Below are 14,986 nucleotides of genomic sequence, written 5' to 3' on the forward strand. Positions count from 1 at the left end.
GTATTTTAATATATGTTTGTGATAGAATCTAATGCCTTCAAGATGATTTTGACTTTTATCACAAGGCTTTGGAGAGACTGTAGTAAGAATGAGAAAGAGAGGACCTTTTAGGTGAGAGCATTCAAACAAGATGTACAGACTGTATTTTTCATTTTATTACGTTTTTGATTGTGCAACTTTTCATCTGTATTTATATCATCTTGATCACAGAAGCAAAAGGACTAGAGTTTGCGAGACAAATTGAATCATGAGGGGAAACAATATAGAGCTGTCAGGATCATCCCAAGAGAGTTTCATGGTGGTGTGCTCGGTTCTGTTTGAGCAGGCAGTGTTTGATGAATCCTTAAACTCACCATGTAATTCATTGTCTTCAGAGAAATAATAAAACTTGGAGCTGAAGCGTTGTGTTGACTGTGTAAGGTATTTGCTCTATCAAACTAAGAGAAAATATACAGAGATTCCAAGACTTCCATCTGGATTTTAATCTATACAAACAAAAATAAAAGAAGTAAGAAAGTATTGAAATAGTTTGTCAAATGTGGAAATTCCTATTACTGTAGAGTTGTTATTGTATACTGATGAGTCAGCTGGATTCATAGATCACCTTCCCATGGATTTTAAGAGGTAGTAAATCACTCAGGAAGTGATTACCCATCCTACTCTCTCAGAGCAGATGGTAGGTTCAAACTGCCTATGTTTGCTTGGAAGTCCAATTTTTTACCACTAGCCCTCATAGAGTTAGTATGGCTAACTTCAGGGAGTGAAAGCGATAACTATACTTTTTTTTTTTTTTTAAATAGACCAATTCCATACACCATGAGCTGGTTAGCCTAAAGATTACTTAAAAAAAAGTCTTCACTTACAAGGTATAATTTAATTTATTCACAATTTTTATTCATTGTAAAATGATACTATCATATTTCAAAATGTGGAAAAATCAGTGTAATTAACATAGAGTAGTAATCAGTATCAATGGCATGTTGTGGGACAGGAGACAAGACTTAAAGAAACTGATGATACAAGAGATGAAAGGAAGAATAATAGATATTATAAGGGAGTCTAAATCAAGAAACAGGCAGGATAAAATGATTAAAAGAAGAATTTGTGGAACATTTTGTGTCTTTCATCAGGTTGTTGGCCATAGTTTCATCAAAACACGTTAAAGCATCTGAGCACTTGAGTGAATGAACACTACTTGGAATTGCACGCTGGTTTTATTTTTATTTAATGTTTGTTTGCTTACATAGTTTGTGTACACTGTGTTTCACATTATCCTTCATGTTTTTACAATCATTCTCTTTCATTATTTTCTACAGAATTAATCACCATTGATCTATGCTCACCATCACCTTGTCTTTACAGATCCCTGCAAGATCCTTCCTACTTCTTTTACTCCTACTTTCACCACCCACCAAGTTGTATGACCCTGTGATTCCCCCATACTCATCCTCACCCTTCTGCTCTTACCCCGTTGGTTCTCCACACACATTTTACTAGTTATTCTTCTATGTTTACAATAATGCTCTTATACAGTATTTGTCCTTATGAGACTGAGTTAGTTCACTCAGCATAATGCTCTCTAGTCTCTCCCCAGTAATTTTCTAAGTTGTTGCTCCCGAGTGCTGCATAGTATTTCATCATATGAATATACCACTATTTCTCAATCCATTTAATTGTGGTTGGACATAGGGCTAATTCCATGTACTGGTTATTGTTAATAATGTTGATATAAACATTGGTGTACAAATCCCCATTTGTGTCTCAGTTCTAATTTCCTTGGGGTATATTCCTAGCAGTGGAATAACTAGGTCATATGGAATTTATATTATCATCTTTCCAAGGAAATGCCAAACTGCCCTCCAGAGGAGTTGTACCATTTTACAATCCCACCAACAGAGTATTAGAGTTCCTATATCTCCACAGCCTCTCCGACATTTATAGCTTGCTGTACTGCTAAGCTTTGCCACTGCTTCTGGGGTTAGATGGTATCTCATTGAGATTTTGATTTGCTTTTCTCTTTATTGTCAGTGACTTTTAGCATTTCTTTATGTGTCTGTGGGCCATGTGAATGTCTTCCTCTGTGAAAAATTTTTCCCGTATCTTTTGCCAATTTTGTAATTGAGTTATCTGTCTTTTTCTTCTGGAGGCCCTGTTGTTGTTAAGTGTTGTCAAGTAGTAGAAGACTCATAATGACCTTATGAACAAAAGACCTGAATACTTGTATAACTTTCATGAGATGCCACTTCTGCTTCCAAGTTTGTTTTAATTGAAGAGCTCCACCAAACACTGTCCACCATGGGTAACCATTATCACATTTGAAACATCAGTGTCACAGTGTTCAAGCACCACAACAACCATGAGTTACCTCTGTACAGCAAATGGACAGACCAGTACTATATGACTTAGAAGAATGTTAGACCAAAAGCAATCAAAATCAACTGAATTTAAGACCCACAGCATGGTTCAAACTCCATGAGTTCCAATATTACACATTCTTCCATATTAAAGCATTCCCTTTTGCTCTCATGACCCCAAACCACATTTGGGAGCTTTTTATTGCTTCCCCAATCTCCTCCTATTCTGATGCCACACATTTCTTCATATAGTCTAACTTCCTGAATGATTTGTTCATAATTTAGACTGAATACATATGAGGAAAGGATACAGTCCTCCTGCACATCTTCCTTGTTTTTAATCTGCTGTATATTCCCTTCCTTTGTTTGGATAATAGCTTCTTGATTTAGTTGTAAGTTTCATGTTGTTGTTATTGATTGCTGTCGAGTTGTGTATGACTCATAGTAACTCCATGAACAAAAGATCTGAGGCCTTTCTAGGACTATCATTTCTCTAAGTTCATAGAGTTTCCAGAGACATGTAGTTGAGGAAGTGGAAGCCAATATCTGGTTAACTAACAGATTTAAGACAGGCTTGGAGGCAGGAGTGGCATCCACTCCCTAAACACACCTGTGGAAGCTCTATGAACTTAGATATAGGACAATAGATATAGAACAAGGTTAAAGTTTTTTTTGTTTATGGGGTAAGTACTAAATGGCACTTAAGAACAACAACAACAATATGTATTGCCAAGCCCCTGTCTTGCATTTTGGACTTCCATTGGCTCGACTCTGTATGATGGCGCTCTTGTTTTGATTGAGAATCCGTGCAGATTGTTTGATTGGTTAAGCCTCTTGTTTAGAGTCAACAAGACCTCCAGGAGGACACTTGAATTTAAGGAAATGCCTTTGTCTCCATTTTGGAAACTGTGTGAAGTGACTGGACTCTGTAAGATGGGCTCGCTTGTTTCGGTTAAGGGTCATTGTGGAATGCATTTTTGGTTTTGGGTTTGGTTTTTTTTATTAACTATTAAAGACTCTTGTTTAGAGTCAACAAAAACTTATGGAGGGCCCTTATATTTACTAAGTCAGGTTCAAAGGATTATTTTTTAATTCTTTGCTACTATATTTTGGAAGAATACTCTTCTAAGTTGTACAGCACTCTTTTGTCAATTTGCTGTGCTGAAGTAATCTGGATTTGCTGTGATGTTGAGCCTCTTACCATTGGGGTCTAAAATGCCATAATGGTTGCCCATGGTGTACAGTGTTTGGTGAAGCTCCCAGTTTTAAGATAGGTTAGGAGGCCCTGTAGTATTCTGTAAACTTTTGTTATGAAGCTCTTGTCTGAGTTGTAATTGCCAAATGTTTTTTCCCAGTCAATAAGTTTTCTTTTCACTCTGTTGGAAAAAATTTTTGATGCACACAGGGATTTAATCTTTAGAAAGTTCCATTCATCTATTTTATTCTCTCCATGTTGTATATTTCTGACTGTACCATAGGTGAGGTCTTCTAAGCTTGGTCCTGTTGTGTATCTTAGGATCTTTATGATTTGGGGCTTAACCCCTAGGTCTCTGATCCACGTTGAGCTGATTTGGTGAGAGGTGTGGATTCTGCCTCAGCTTTCTATTGGTAGCAGTCCAGTTTTGCCAGCACCATTTATTGAAGAAGTTGTTGTTTTCCCATTTGATAGGCTTTGTTTTCTTGTCTAATATAAAAAATAGTCACTGATATGAAAAAAAAAGAACTAAAACTAATGAGTGATTTGAATAGTAGTGAGGTGTAGGTGGAAGAAATGGCTAGTTGCAGAATATTTCTGCTGCTTAGCTGCATGAAAAGTAAGGTTACTTTTTAAAAAAACGAGGAAGAAAATATACTTAAAAAATTGATAGTCTGAAAAAAGTAAGTTATGTCACAATTCTTAAATGTAGTTACAGCTCTACCATCATAAAAGAAAGTTTCAAGCAGCATGTGAAGCTTTTAATTATGAATTATTAGTGTGTCATGTCTCAAAATGTCTCATGGTATCTTATTCATTCTAAAGAATTATGTATAATTAGTTAAAACTTATTTTTTTTGCTCCACACTCTGTGTTCAATTCTAAAATAATCCAAACTAACTGGCAGGTATATTTGGCATTCCTCTTAAAAAAGAGTTCTAACGAAGCCTAGCTTTCTTTGCTTACTATGGAAGTTGCCCCCATTCCACAGAAGAAACTGTGATGTCCAGCAACAGTGAGGCAGGCTTCTTGAGACTTTGAAGCAGACAATGCCAACACTTGAGGCTTAACTATCCATTGATAAAATACTAAAAATCTTTCATTGATACTGTGAACCAATAAATGGTTACAAATATAACGTAGTTTTCAAAAGTTTTAATGATACCTACTGGAATTTTATGTAAGAAATTAATCTCTTTAGCAACTGGCTAGTAATTTGTTTCTTGATTTATGGTACATTTGTTGGCTTATCTGATCAGATATCACAATTAGCAAAGGGTATTTGGAAACAAAAAAGTAAAAAAAACCCCAGAAAATTAATGAACACTAAGTAATGATCTAATTAGATTATTTAATTTGGATTATCGAATGTTGGGATTAGAGAGTTTGTTTACTGCTATAAGTAAGAGATTGCATCACTGCTAGCTTCCCTAATTTCTCCTCTTCACTTGTAGGTTTTGCTTTGCACCTGAATTTCCAAGTACAGAATTTATTTTACAACATGCTTATTTATTTTCAGATTTGTTTAAAAATTGTATGTGTAAAAACAGTTGTGATTACTTGTGCTACAAAAAAAGCCACCTGTTACTTTATCTCATCAAGTTTCTTTTAAATTATAAACTGTGGTTTTGTTCTGGAGGGGCTTTTGAAATGATAGAGGTGTGTTCATGTTTTTGATTAGTTATAGAGGGCTTTGTTGAAATTAACTTGTGATTTGATGACATGTACAGTTGCAAGGTTAAATCTTTTCCAGTTTATTTATGTAGACTAGCAATTTTACCAGTTAAACAGAGCCAATTCACTTCACAAGACTTACTGTACATTGAGGTTTCTCTTATTCAACTTCTCTTTCGAGTGAGTATTTAACAAAATGAGGATACACTGTGGACTTAATAATGTTGAAAATATGAATCCTGTACCTAGTGAAAAGACCGATAGGCAACACCATCATAGATAAAGGAAAGATGAAGTTGTGAATGATTTTGTCTCACTTAGCTCCATTATCTACACACTTGGTACCAGCAGTCAAGGAATCAAAATATATGTTACCTTGGGAAAATGTGCTGTCAAGAACCTCTCCAAAGTACTAGGGAGCAATGATGTTAGTTTAAGACTAAAGTTCACCTAATGCAAACCACATTCTTTTCAATTACTTGCTATTTGTCTGAAAGTTGGACACTAAATAACAATGACGGAAGAATTAATGTCTTTGAATTGCAAGGTTGGAGAAGAGAAATAAGTATATAGTGGGTCACCAAAAGAACAAATATGCCTTGGAGAAAGTGCAGCTAGGGTGCTCCTTAGTTGTGAGGATGGTGAATCTTCTCACATACTCAAGTATATGACACTTGATCAGGAGGATGGTGCAGGATAGAGAAATATTCAGATATGTTGGTCATAGGGTTACTATGAGTCTAGGAACTAGGAGCTCAGTGGTACTTAACAATAATTATAGCAACCGAGCAAAATTGTGGTTGTTATCTGGCATTGAGTCATGTGCGACTCACAGTGGCCCTATGTAGATTAGATATGAACCCTCCCCTATCCTGAGCCAATCTCATCACCTCAAATAGACCTTATCCAATTTCTCCAGTCAGAGTCAATCCATCTCATCCTGGGTCTTCCTCTCCTGTGCTGTCCCTCCACTCTTCCAACCATGATTGTCTTTCTCCAGGAACTGGTTCTTCCTGGCTGTTGGGAATGTTGGGGAGGAAGGTAGTGCCTCTGGTCAGAACAGATCACCTAAGTTCTGGATAACTGCAACCCTCCCAACCGCCTTTAATATGGGGTAGAGAAAGCTCCCCTTTGATTGAGAAAGCTCGCCACGTGGGAAGACAGCTGCCACATCTGTGGTCCACACAAGGCTGAGGTTCTCCTAACCAATCCGCATGTCCCACTCTGTAAGCCCACCCTATCGTGTCTTCCTGTTTACTTGCTTGTATATAAGTGTGCTGCAGCAGCCCCCAGTGAAATTGAGCTGGTTTGACTCTCTGATCCTCTCCCAGAGTGGTGTGTCTCTGTTGTGCTTACCTCTTCAGGGTGTCACTGTTGGTTACCGGAGAACAGACAGCGACACCTGGTAACATGACCAAAGTGAAGAAGACAGTGGAATCTAGAATGTCTACAATGTTTTATTTAAAATATTTAGTGCATTGGAAAAATAGTAGGCAAGCAAAGAAATAGGAAAATATAATTTCTAAAAAGTGAGAAAGGAGCCTTGGTGGTACTATGGCTAAATGTTTGCCTGATAACTAAAAGTTCAGTTGTTTAAATCTGCTCAGTGTCTCTGGGAGGAAAGAAAAAGTGATAAAAAAAATCTGTAGAAAAATTCTCCCCATCTTATGTTTTGCATTGAATTGGAACTGACTTGATAGGACCTGATAACAACAATAGAGAGAAAATGTGGACATCAGGAGATAGTGCTAAGATTGTAAAGCTGGTTGAAATTATAATGCAAAGATTGTACAGCAGCTATTATAAATATATTTGATTGCTTAAAGAAACAAGTTGTTATAATGAACAGACAGAAAAGACAATGTCAGCAAAGCATTGGAAAGAACCTAACAAAGATTCTAAAACTCAAAAATAATAGATGTGAAATGGAAAATTTCATCAAAGGGCTAAATGGAAGCTTGAATATGACAGAAGACTAATCTAACTTGAAAATCGATCATTAAATGATGTTAAGTGTCGTTGAGTTGACCATTATTCCTAGCAGCTCAATAAAGAAAGGATACGAACCCTGTCCTATCTTGTGCCATCCTGACCATCTCTGACATACACGAGCCCACCATTAAACTGTGTCAATCCATCTCACTGAGGATCTCACCCTCCTTTGCTAAGACCAACTCTTTTCTGTAAAATGAGCCATATAAAAATTTAAAATAATTTATCAATCAACATTCTGTTTTCCTTTATTATCCTCAGGACCACCCAGGAAGGCTAAAATATTTATGTTTCTCATTATCCTGAGAATTAAGTGAGATAATATTCTAACAGCATAGGTTTTGTCCCCCCAAAATGAAGAATAACATTATTTGACAACTAACGGAGGCAGTGCCTATAAAAGTTTTGTGAAAATTAATAAATGTTATAGACAATGAATTTTATGTTAAGCTCTTATTTCAGATCAATCTCACACATATAGACAATCTAAGATTTTATTTTACAGTTCATATTCCACTTTCTCAGTCGTCTCATTGCTGTCTTCATATCTTTGTTTCGCAGTGTATATATTATTGGGTTCAAGAGAGGTGTAACTACAGAGTAAAACACAGCAAGGAATTTATCTAATGACTTGATAGGGAATGGCCAGGCATAAATGAAGATACATGGTCCAAAGAACAAAAAAACTACTGTGATATGAGCAGTCAAAGTGGACAGAGCCTTGGAGGACCTGTCAGCAGGACGACGGTGGATGGTCACTAAGATGATAGTGTAGGATATGATTAGGAGAGCAAAGGAACACACAGTGAGCACACCACTGTTAGCAATGACCATGATATCCAGTTGGTGAGTGTCTGTACAGGCAAGTTTTATGACCCTGGGAAGGTCACAATAAAAGCTGTCCACTTCATTGGGCCCACAAAAGGGTAAGTTCACTGCAAAGACCAACTGGCTCACTGAATGTAAGAAGCCAACTCCCCAAGCAGCAGTCACAATGCCCACGCATACATTGCCACACATGATTGTGGTGTAGTGGAGAGGTTTACAGATTGCTATGTATCTGTCAAAGGCCATGGCTATAAGGGTCACCAACTCACCCCCACCAAAGAAGTGAAGAAGAAATATCTGAGCAAGGCAGCCCTTGAAAGAGATGACTTTGCGCTTGCTGAAGAAGTCAAGAATCATCTTGGGGGCTGTGACTGAAGAGAGGCACAGATCAAGGAGGGAGAGGTTTGCCAACAGGAAATACATGGGAGAGTGAAGGTGAGAGTCAGAAGCCACTGTTAGGACAATGAGAAGGTTTCCAAACACAATTCCTGCATAGAATACAAAGAAAAATACAAATAGAAAAATCTGGAGTTCCTGAGAGTTGGAGAGTCCCAGAAAAATAAACTCAGTCACCATGGAGTAATTGGTTTCACTTACTGATTCATTCCAGGAGGTGGTCTCTAACGTTACCTTAGAGAAGAGAGCAGGATGTCAGAATTACTATAGAAAAATTCAGTCTCATTTTGTATAATTGTTCATATATCTGCAATAATTTATGTAATTTTTATAAACACTTTTATATATAAATATTACATAAACCTTTAAAACTTTCTATTTTAACCAACATTATAGTCCTAATTGTCCCTCATAATCCAGTATCCAAGTGGCAGTGTGGACACTTATGTTGGATATATTTCTAGTAAAACTCTTCTGTTCCTGTTCTTTGCTAGATTTAAATTACAACACCAAATTGTATTTATCTTCCTTTATGAAATTTGAAAAAGTTTGTACTGTAGCTCACACATGAGTTACTTGTGTTCATGTGAAACCTATACTTAAATTATGCAGCTGTTGTCTGAATAGAGCAACAGAACACAACATGGTTCAAAATCAGGAAAGCAATCCATTGGGATGTGTCCTTTCCCCCTATCTTTTCAGTCTGTATGTTCAGGAGATCATTTGAGAGACTAGATTTTATGAAGAAGAATATAGCACTCAGATTGGAGACTCATCAACAGCCTGCTTTATTGACACAACCTTGCTCGCTAAAACTGAGGAAGACTTGAATAATTTGCTGCAGAAGGCCAAGGACTGTACATTTCAATATGGATGACATCTCAACATCAATAAAACAAAATACCTTATAACCAGGACAATAGGCAGCACCATAATAGATGGAGTAAGATTGAAATTGTTAAAAATTTCACTTTTCTTGCTTCCATAATCAACACCTTTGACAACAACAGTCAGAAAAACAATAGATGAGCTACAAATCTGTTGTCAAGAACCTCTACAAAATACTAAAGAGCAACATGTTAGTCTAGAAACCAAGTTGTGCCTGATCCAGGTCATGGTCTCCTCAATTGCTTACTATGCATCTGAGAGCTAGACAATGAATAAGGATGATAGAAAAAGAATTGATTCTTTTGAGTTGTGGTGTTGTAGAAGAGTATTAACATGCCATGGACTACTACGAGACTAAACAGGACTGTTCTGGAGAGGGTGAAATCAGGTTGTTATTGGAAGGCAAGGATTTTGAAGATTGTTTTTCACCTACTCTGAGTGTGTTGTCAAGAGGGTCCAGTACTTGAAGAAGGACATGATGCTTAGAAGAGTAGAAGGTCAGCACTGGAGAAGAAGACCCTGGAGTAGATGGATTGATATGATGACTGTGCAATGGTGTCAGATGTGTCAGAAATGGTGAGATTGGCAAGGTTAGGGCAAGGTTCAAAGCCATTGTTCATGAGGTCGCTGTAAGTTGGCATCGACTTGGTGGCACATAACAACTATGATATTAAAATTATTAGGGATGAAAAGTATATGCCAAAGTGAAGTTACAGATTAAAACTAGAACAACAGAAAGAACACAGCAGAAAAATAAAATTGAAATTGTGAGAAATGATAAACACTTTTTTACAATTTCCCTTTTCTTGAAGCCCATTCTTGCATTCAGTGTGTCAAGTATCTTTATGACTGTCTTCCTCTTTTTTCAGTGATCATCTACTTTACATGTTGTTGTCCACTGCATGTTGTGCTGCTAACTAAAAGGTTGTAAGTCTCTGATAGTTCAAAACCACCACTGGCTCTGTGAGAAAGATAGACAGTTTCTTCCTGTTGAGATTTACAACGCCACAAACTAGATGAAGGATCTGAATTGACTCTATAGATATGGTATTTTTCTGTTTAACTAAGCGTAACATACTTGTTTAGACCTAGTACTTACAAAAACATCTAAAACATCTTCAAATATGTGAGATGAAGTCTAGTCAACCTCACTTCTAAGGAGTGTTCTGGCTGCACTTCTTGTAAAACAGATTGTTCCTTTGTCAGGAAATAGTATATTCAAGATTCTTCACCAGCACCACAATGCAGAGGTACCATTTTTTTCTTGGGCCTTTCTTATTATTGATTGTCCAATTTTCACATGCATGCGAATGTTAATACTATGGCTTTGGTCAAATGCTCTTTGGTCTTCAAAGTGAAATCCATGAAGACTGGAGGAACTGCTCAAAACCCATAGGTAATTAGATACATTAACTCTGGACTTATGATTTGGAAAAGACTGGAAATATAGGTAAACCTAATAAGAAACAATAAGCTTCAGTTGGTGTTTGTACAAGCAGGAAAGGGTTGAAAAAAGATTTATTAACTGTTTCTCTCATTTGATTAACAGCCTCTGAAAACCTAAAGGAAAGTCAGTTATGAGTTGGGTCTAACCAGAAGACATAACAACAACAACATCAACAATGTGAATCAGATGTGATTTAAAATACTAAATGTCTTAGGTTCAAATTCTGGGCACATGAAGCCAATGGTTTTAGGCAACATACTTAACCTTTTTTAGTTTTTTGACTCATCTACCAAAAAAGAGTGGTAATAACTCTAAATAACTGTAAATCACAGGAGTCCTGTGAGTAGTGAATGTTATCAGGTATATTAAAGTTCAGCTCAGCATTAGTGTTTAATATTATGTAAAAGCTATTAATAATAATAGGAAAACAAGTGCCATTGAGTAGATTCTGACTCACAGTAACACCAGTTGTGTCAAAATAAAATTGTGTTGCATAGACTTGTAAATAGCTAAATTTTAGGAGTAGATCACTTGCCCTTTCTTATGAAGCACTTATGTATAAACTCTAACTTCCTGTCTCTTGGTTAATAGTTGAGTACATTAAGTGTTTGCATTGACCAGGAATATCAGAAAAAAAAGATCAGTATTGCAAGCACAGTTGCACAGTTTGGAGCACAGTTCTTATCCAACATATATGGGGATCACAGTGAGTCATGATCTACTCAGAACTCATTGGTAACTTTTATTTACTTTTTATTAGCAAAAAGTTTGATAATAGAACATAGGAAATGAATAAAGATGGCTCCATTAATTTTATTTTGTGTAATTGGGAACATTAGGATGGAGGCCTTTAACTCTGATAATAATTACGGAAAGCACCCCATAGGGGTTGGGGTGGGGTGAGACTGAGAAAGAGGGGATAAATAATGTATACTGCATTGAAATAGATGAGGGTGAGAATTAAAAAGGGATATATGATTAAATATTATTGTCATGACAGGAGTCCAGAATGAAGGCCCCATAGTGAAGTGGACTTGGAGGGAGGGATTGTATAACCAGGAAAGAATTTGTCTTTTACGTTTCAAAGAGAAGAGGAGTAGGGGAAAGGGTGGGCAGGGAGAAAAGTGCAACAATGAATGAACAGAAATCCAAAGTCTCTGTAAACTTTCATTAAAATTCATTAAAAAATTTTTTAAAAAGCTCTTTAAACTCATTGCAACTCATAGTTTTCTGAGGCTGCATGGAAGAAAATTTACCCTCATTCTCCTGCAGAGCTACGAGTGTATTTGAACTTCCTGAGGGGTGCCATATTTGGGTTAGCAATGCAATTCCCAACGGACTACACCACCAGAGTTTCAATACGCAACAAACATTACTTTTAGAACAGCTTAGGAGCTAACAGATAAATAAAGTACAAGAGAAAGAAGTACAAATTTATGGAAGTAATTCTAAGTGAATAATAAAGGGTGGAAGGTTGTTGCCAAATTTTTTAGAGGAATAGGATTTTTAAAAAATCTAACTCAATAATCATAGTTATTTCCTACCTCTTGGAAATGATATTTTCTCCTCATTATCTTCTTTATTACTTAGATAAAATCCCGTATTACTATTTACACACTTCTATAAAAATTTAGAAGTATGAAATTTCATTTAAAATATTAGCAAAAGCCTTAAAATAAATCACACTATAGCAGGTTTTCAGAAGCTATGAATTGCATAGGAGGAGATTGCCTTTCTCTTGCCTGCAGAGCACCTGGTGGATTAAAAAACTCTATGTCTTGTGTTGTCAGGACAGCTCCTTACCTCTAGGCCAAAACTCCTTCATGGAAAATATACTAAGAATAATTATTGACCTGCATGCTTGACCTATGACAAAATTTTCTAGCATGATTGAATGTAAACCTTTAGGAATCATAGTCTTCAGCAAAAGGAATCTCTTGCTTAGTTAAGACGTTTCATCTCTTGAGATGTGGAGAAGTTGGCATGGGATCCTGGACTATAGGAGATTTTTTTTTTTTACTACAATCATGTCAGAAGTCATCCTCAAAAAATGATTTAAATTTGTAAAAAACATCTGATTCTAAATTAAGCATTAAGGTTAGATTCATTGAAGGAGTTCTCAAGAATATTATTCATTGTCTATTGCTGTTGATGTTAGGTGCCATTGAATCAAGTATGACTGATAGCAATCCTATGAACAACAGATCTGGAACCTGTCCTATTCTGTATGTCATCCTCACAATCTCTGACACACTCAAGCCCATTCCTATAGTTTTTATGTCAATTGACCTGGTTGAGGGTCTTCCTCTCTTTTCTGTCCCTCTGACTGTCCAAGCATGATGGCCTCCTCCAAGGAATAGCCTGTTCTAGCAACATTCCATAGCTATGTGAGATGAAACTTTAATATCTTTGCATCCATGAAGCACTCTGGCTGCATCTTCTCTAAGACATGTCTGTTCATTCTTTTGGTAGTCCATGGGATATCCAGTACTCTAACACCACAAATCATATGTATCAATTCTTCTGTTATCCTTATTTATTGTCTAGCACTCAGATGCACAGCCATTGATTGAAAAGTCCATGGCCTGAATCATGTGAATCTTAGCCCTCCAACTGACATCATTGATACTCAATAGTTTGGAGAGGTCCCTGACTGCAGACTTTTCCAGTGCAATGTCTCCTGATATCCTGACTGCTGGTACCAAGTGTATTGATTGTGCATCTTAGTAAAATGAAGTTGTTGACAGTTTCAATCTTTTCTTCAATTGTTACCATGTTCCCTATCAGTCTAGTGGCAGAGACATTTGTTTTCTTGACACTGAGAAGCAATCCATATTGAAGGCTGCAGTGTTTGATCTTCTACAGCAAGTGCTTCAAGTTCTCCTAACTTTCAGCAAACATGGTAGTTTGTCATCTTATTGTCATCTGTATAATGCAGGTTATTGCTGAGTCTTCCTCCAATCCTGGTGCCACATTCATTATCTCAGCGTCCAGTTTCTCTAATAATGTGTTGAACATACAGATTAAAAAGATACAGAGAAATAATACAACTCTGATGCACACCTAGTCGTAACAGAAATACACCCGTTAACATATTTTGTTTGTCTCAAACATCTTTTTTTTATCCTATTTAAAAAAAAAGACTTGTAAGAGAAGTCTCGCTGAGATAGAAGTCAGGAAACTTGTATTCTACTACAAATTCATTGTTCCATGTTAAACATTTTGTTAAATATCTCTGGACTTTAATTTGCTTGCTTTTAAAATTAATTCATTAAATAAAATATCTCTAAATCCCCCAACACTTAGTGTTATGATTCACACCATTATTAAAATCAAATGTTCCAAATAAAATTTTTGTATGGTTGCAAGAAGGAGATGAAGAAGTGAGAAAGAGAACTCTGATTTAGGGAAACACGAGGAAATTTTTTCCCAAATAAGGAGGGGGAAAATAGATCACTCTGGGTGATTCATGAGAAGGATTCAATAATTGTTGTCAGTTTGATGTCTGTAATAAGGGCTATTCTTGCTAAAATTATTCATATTAATTTTCCTGTGTATATAAGTCACCTTCACAGAGTCCTTCGGTTTATCCTGAAGAAAAGCATGCCATTGAAATCTTTAGAATGGATTTCTAGAATTTGATAGAAGCATCACACTTTTGAGGAAATGTTACAGATCAGTTAGTTCTACTATTACATTTAAATTTCATTGTTACACTTACCTCCTTCATAATTAGAAGAAACTAATGTATTTATCAGAGCAAAGAAAAGTGCACATTTTCTTTCTTATTGTTTGCACTCCCTTGAATTATAATAAATCCAAGAGTAAAAATTTATACAAATTGTCTTCCTTAGTAGACCACTGGTTAATCCAGAGCTTTTTATGAATTAAAAAAAGAAAATAAGAGCCTTTTATGAAAGTGACTTAAGTAGAGTGAAGAAGCATGGGAATAGACAGCCTGAACTTTGAGTCCTGAGACAAGCTCTTATTATAGCTTCACAAGTTGTCCCTTGGCCATTAGAGGAAGCATACAGAACCTAACTGGCTAGTGACTTAATTTCTTGTTCCACTTAACTGTTTTTACTTTGGTGGATCTAAAAGTCAATTTTAGGTAACACATTAAAGTGTATTAAGTTCAAATATAAAATTCAGATAATAAGCTAATAGGTAATAACACATTAAATTTAAAAAGAAGGCAATGACTTTTTTTTT

The 14,986-nt window shown here is 36.2% G+C and overlaps 1 protein-coding gene across 1 annotated transcript; it reads right to left on the bottom strand.

Moving 5' to 3' along the window:
- Positions 1-7,701: 7,701 nt before the first annotated feature.
- Positions 7,702-8,670, bottom strand: LOC102852574 (olfactory receptor 4F4-like). Its single transcript, XM_006883241.1, has one exon. It carries the CDS (start codon positions 8,617-8,619, stop codon positions 7,702-7,704), a length of 918 nt encoding a protein of 305 aa, XP_006883303.1. The 5' UTR covers positions 8,620-8,670.
- Positions 8,671-14,986: the final 6,316 nt, after the last annotated feature.

This window comes from Elephantulus edwardii, unplaced genomic scaffold (genome assembly GCF_000299155.1).
Source record: "Elephantulus edwardii isolate Elephantulus edwardi_28Jun2011 unplaced genomic scaffold, EleEdw1.0 scaffold00026, whole genome shotgun sequence".
NCBI classification, from domain to species: Eukaryota; Metazoa; Chordata; class Mammalia; order Macroscelidea; family Macroscelididae; genus Elephantulus; species Elephantulus edwardii.

Bases quoted from the DNA above. Each gene is read 5' to 3' on its own strand.
- LOC102852574 (XM_006883241.1), bottom strand. From the start codon at position 8,619: ATGGTGACTGAGTTTATTTTTCTGGGACTCTCCAACTCTCAGGAACTC.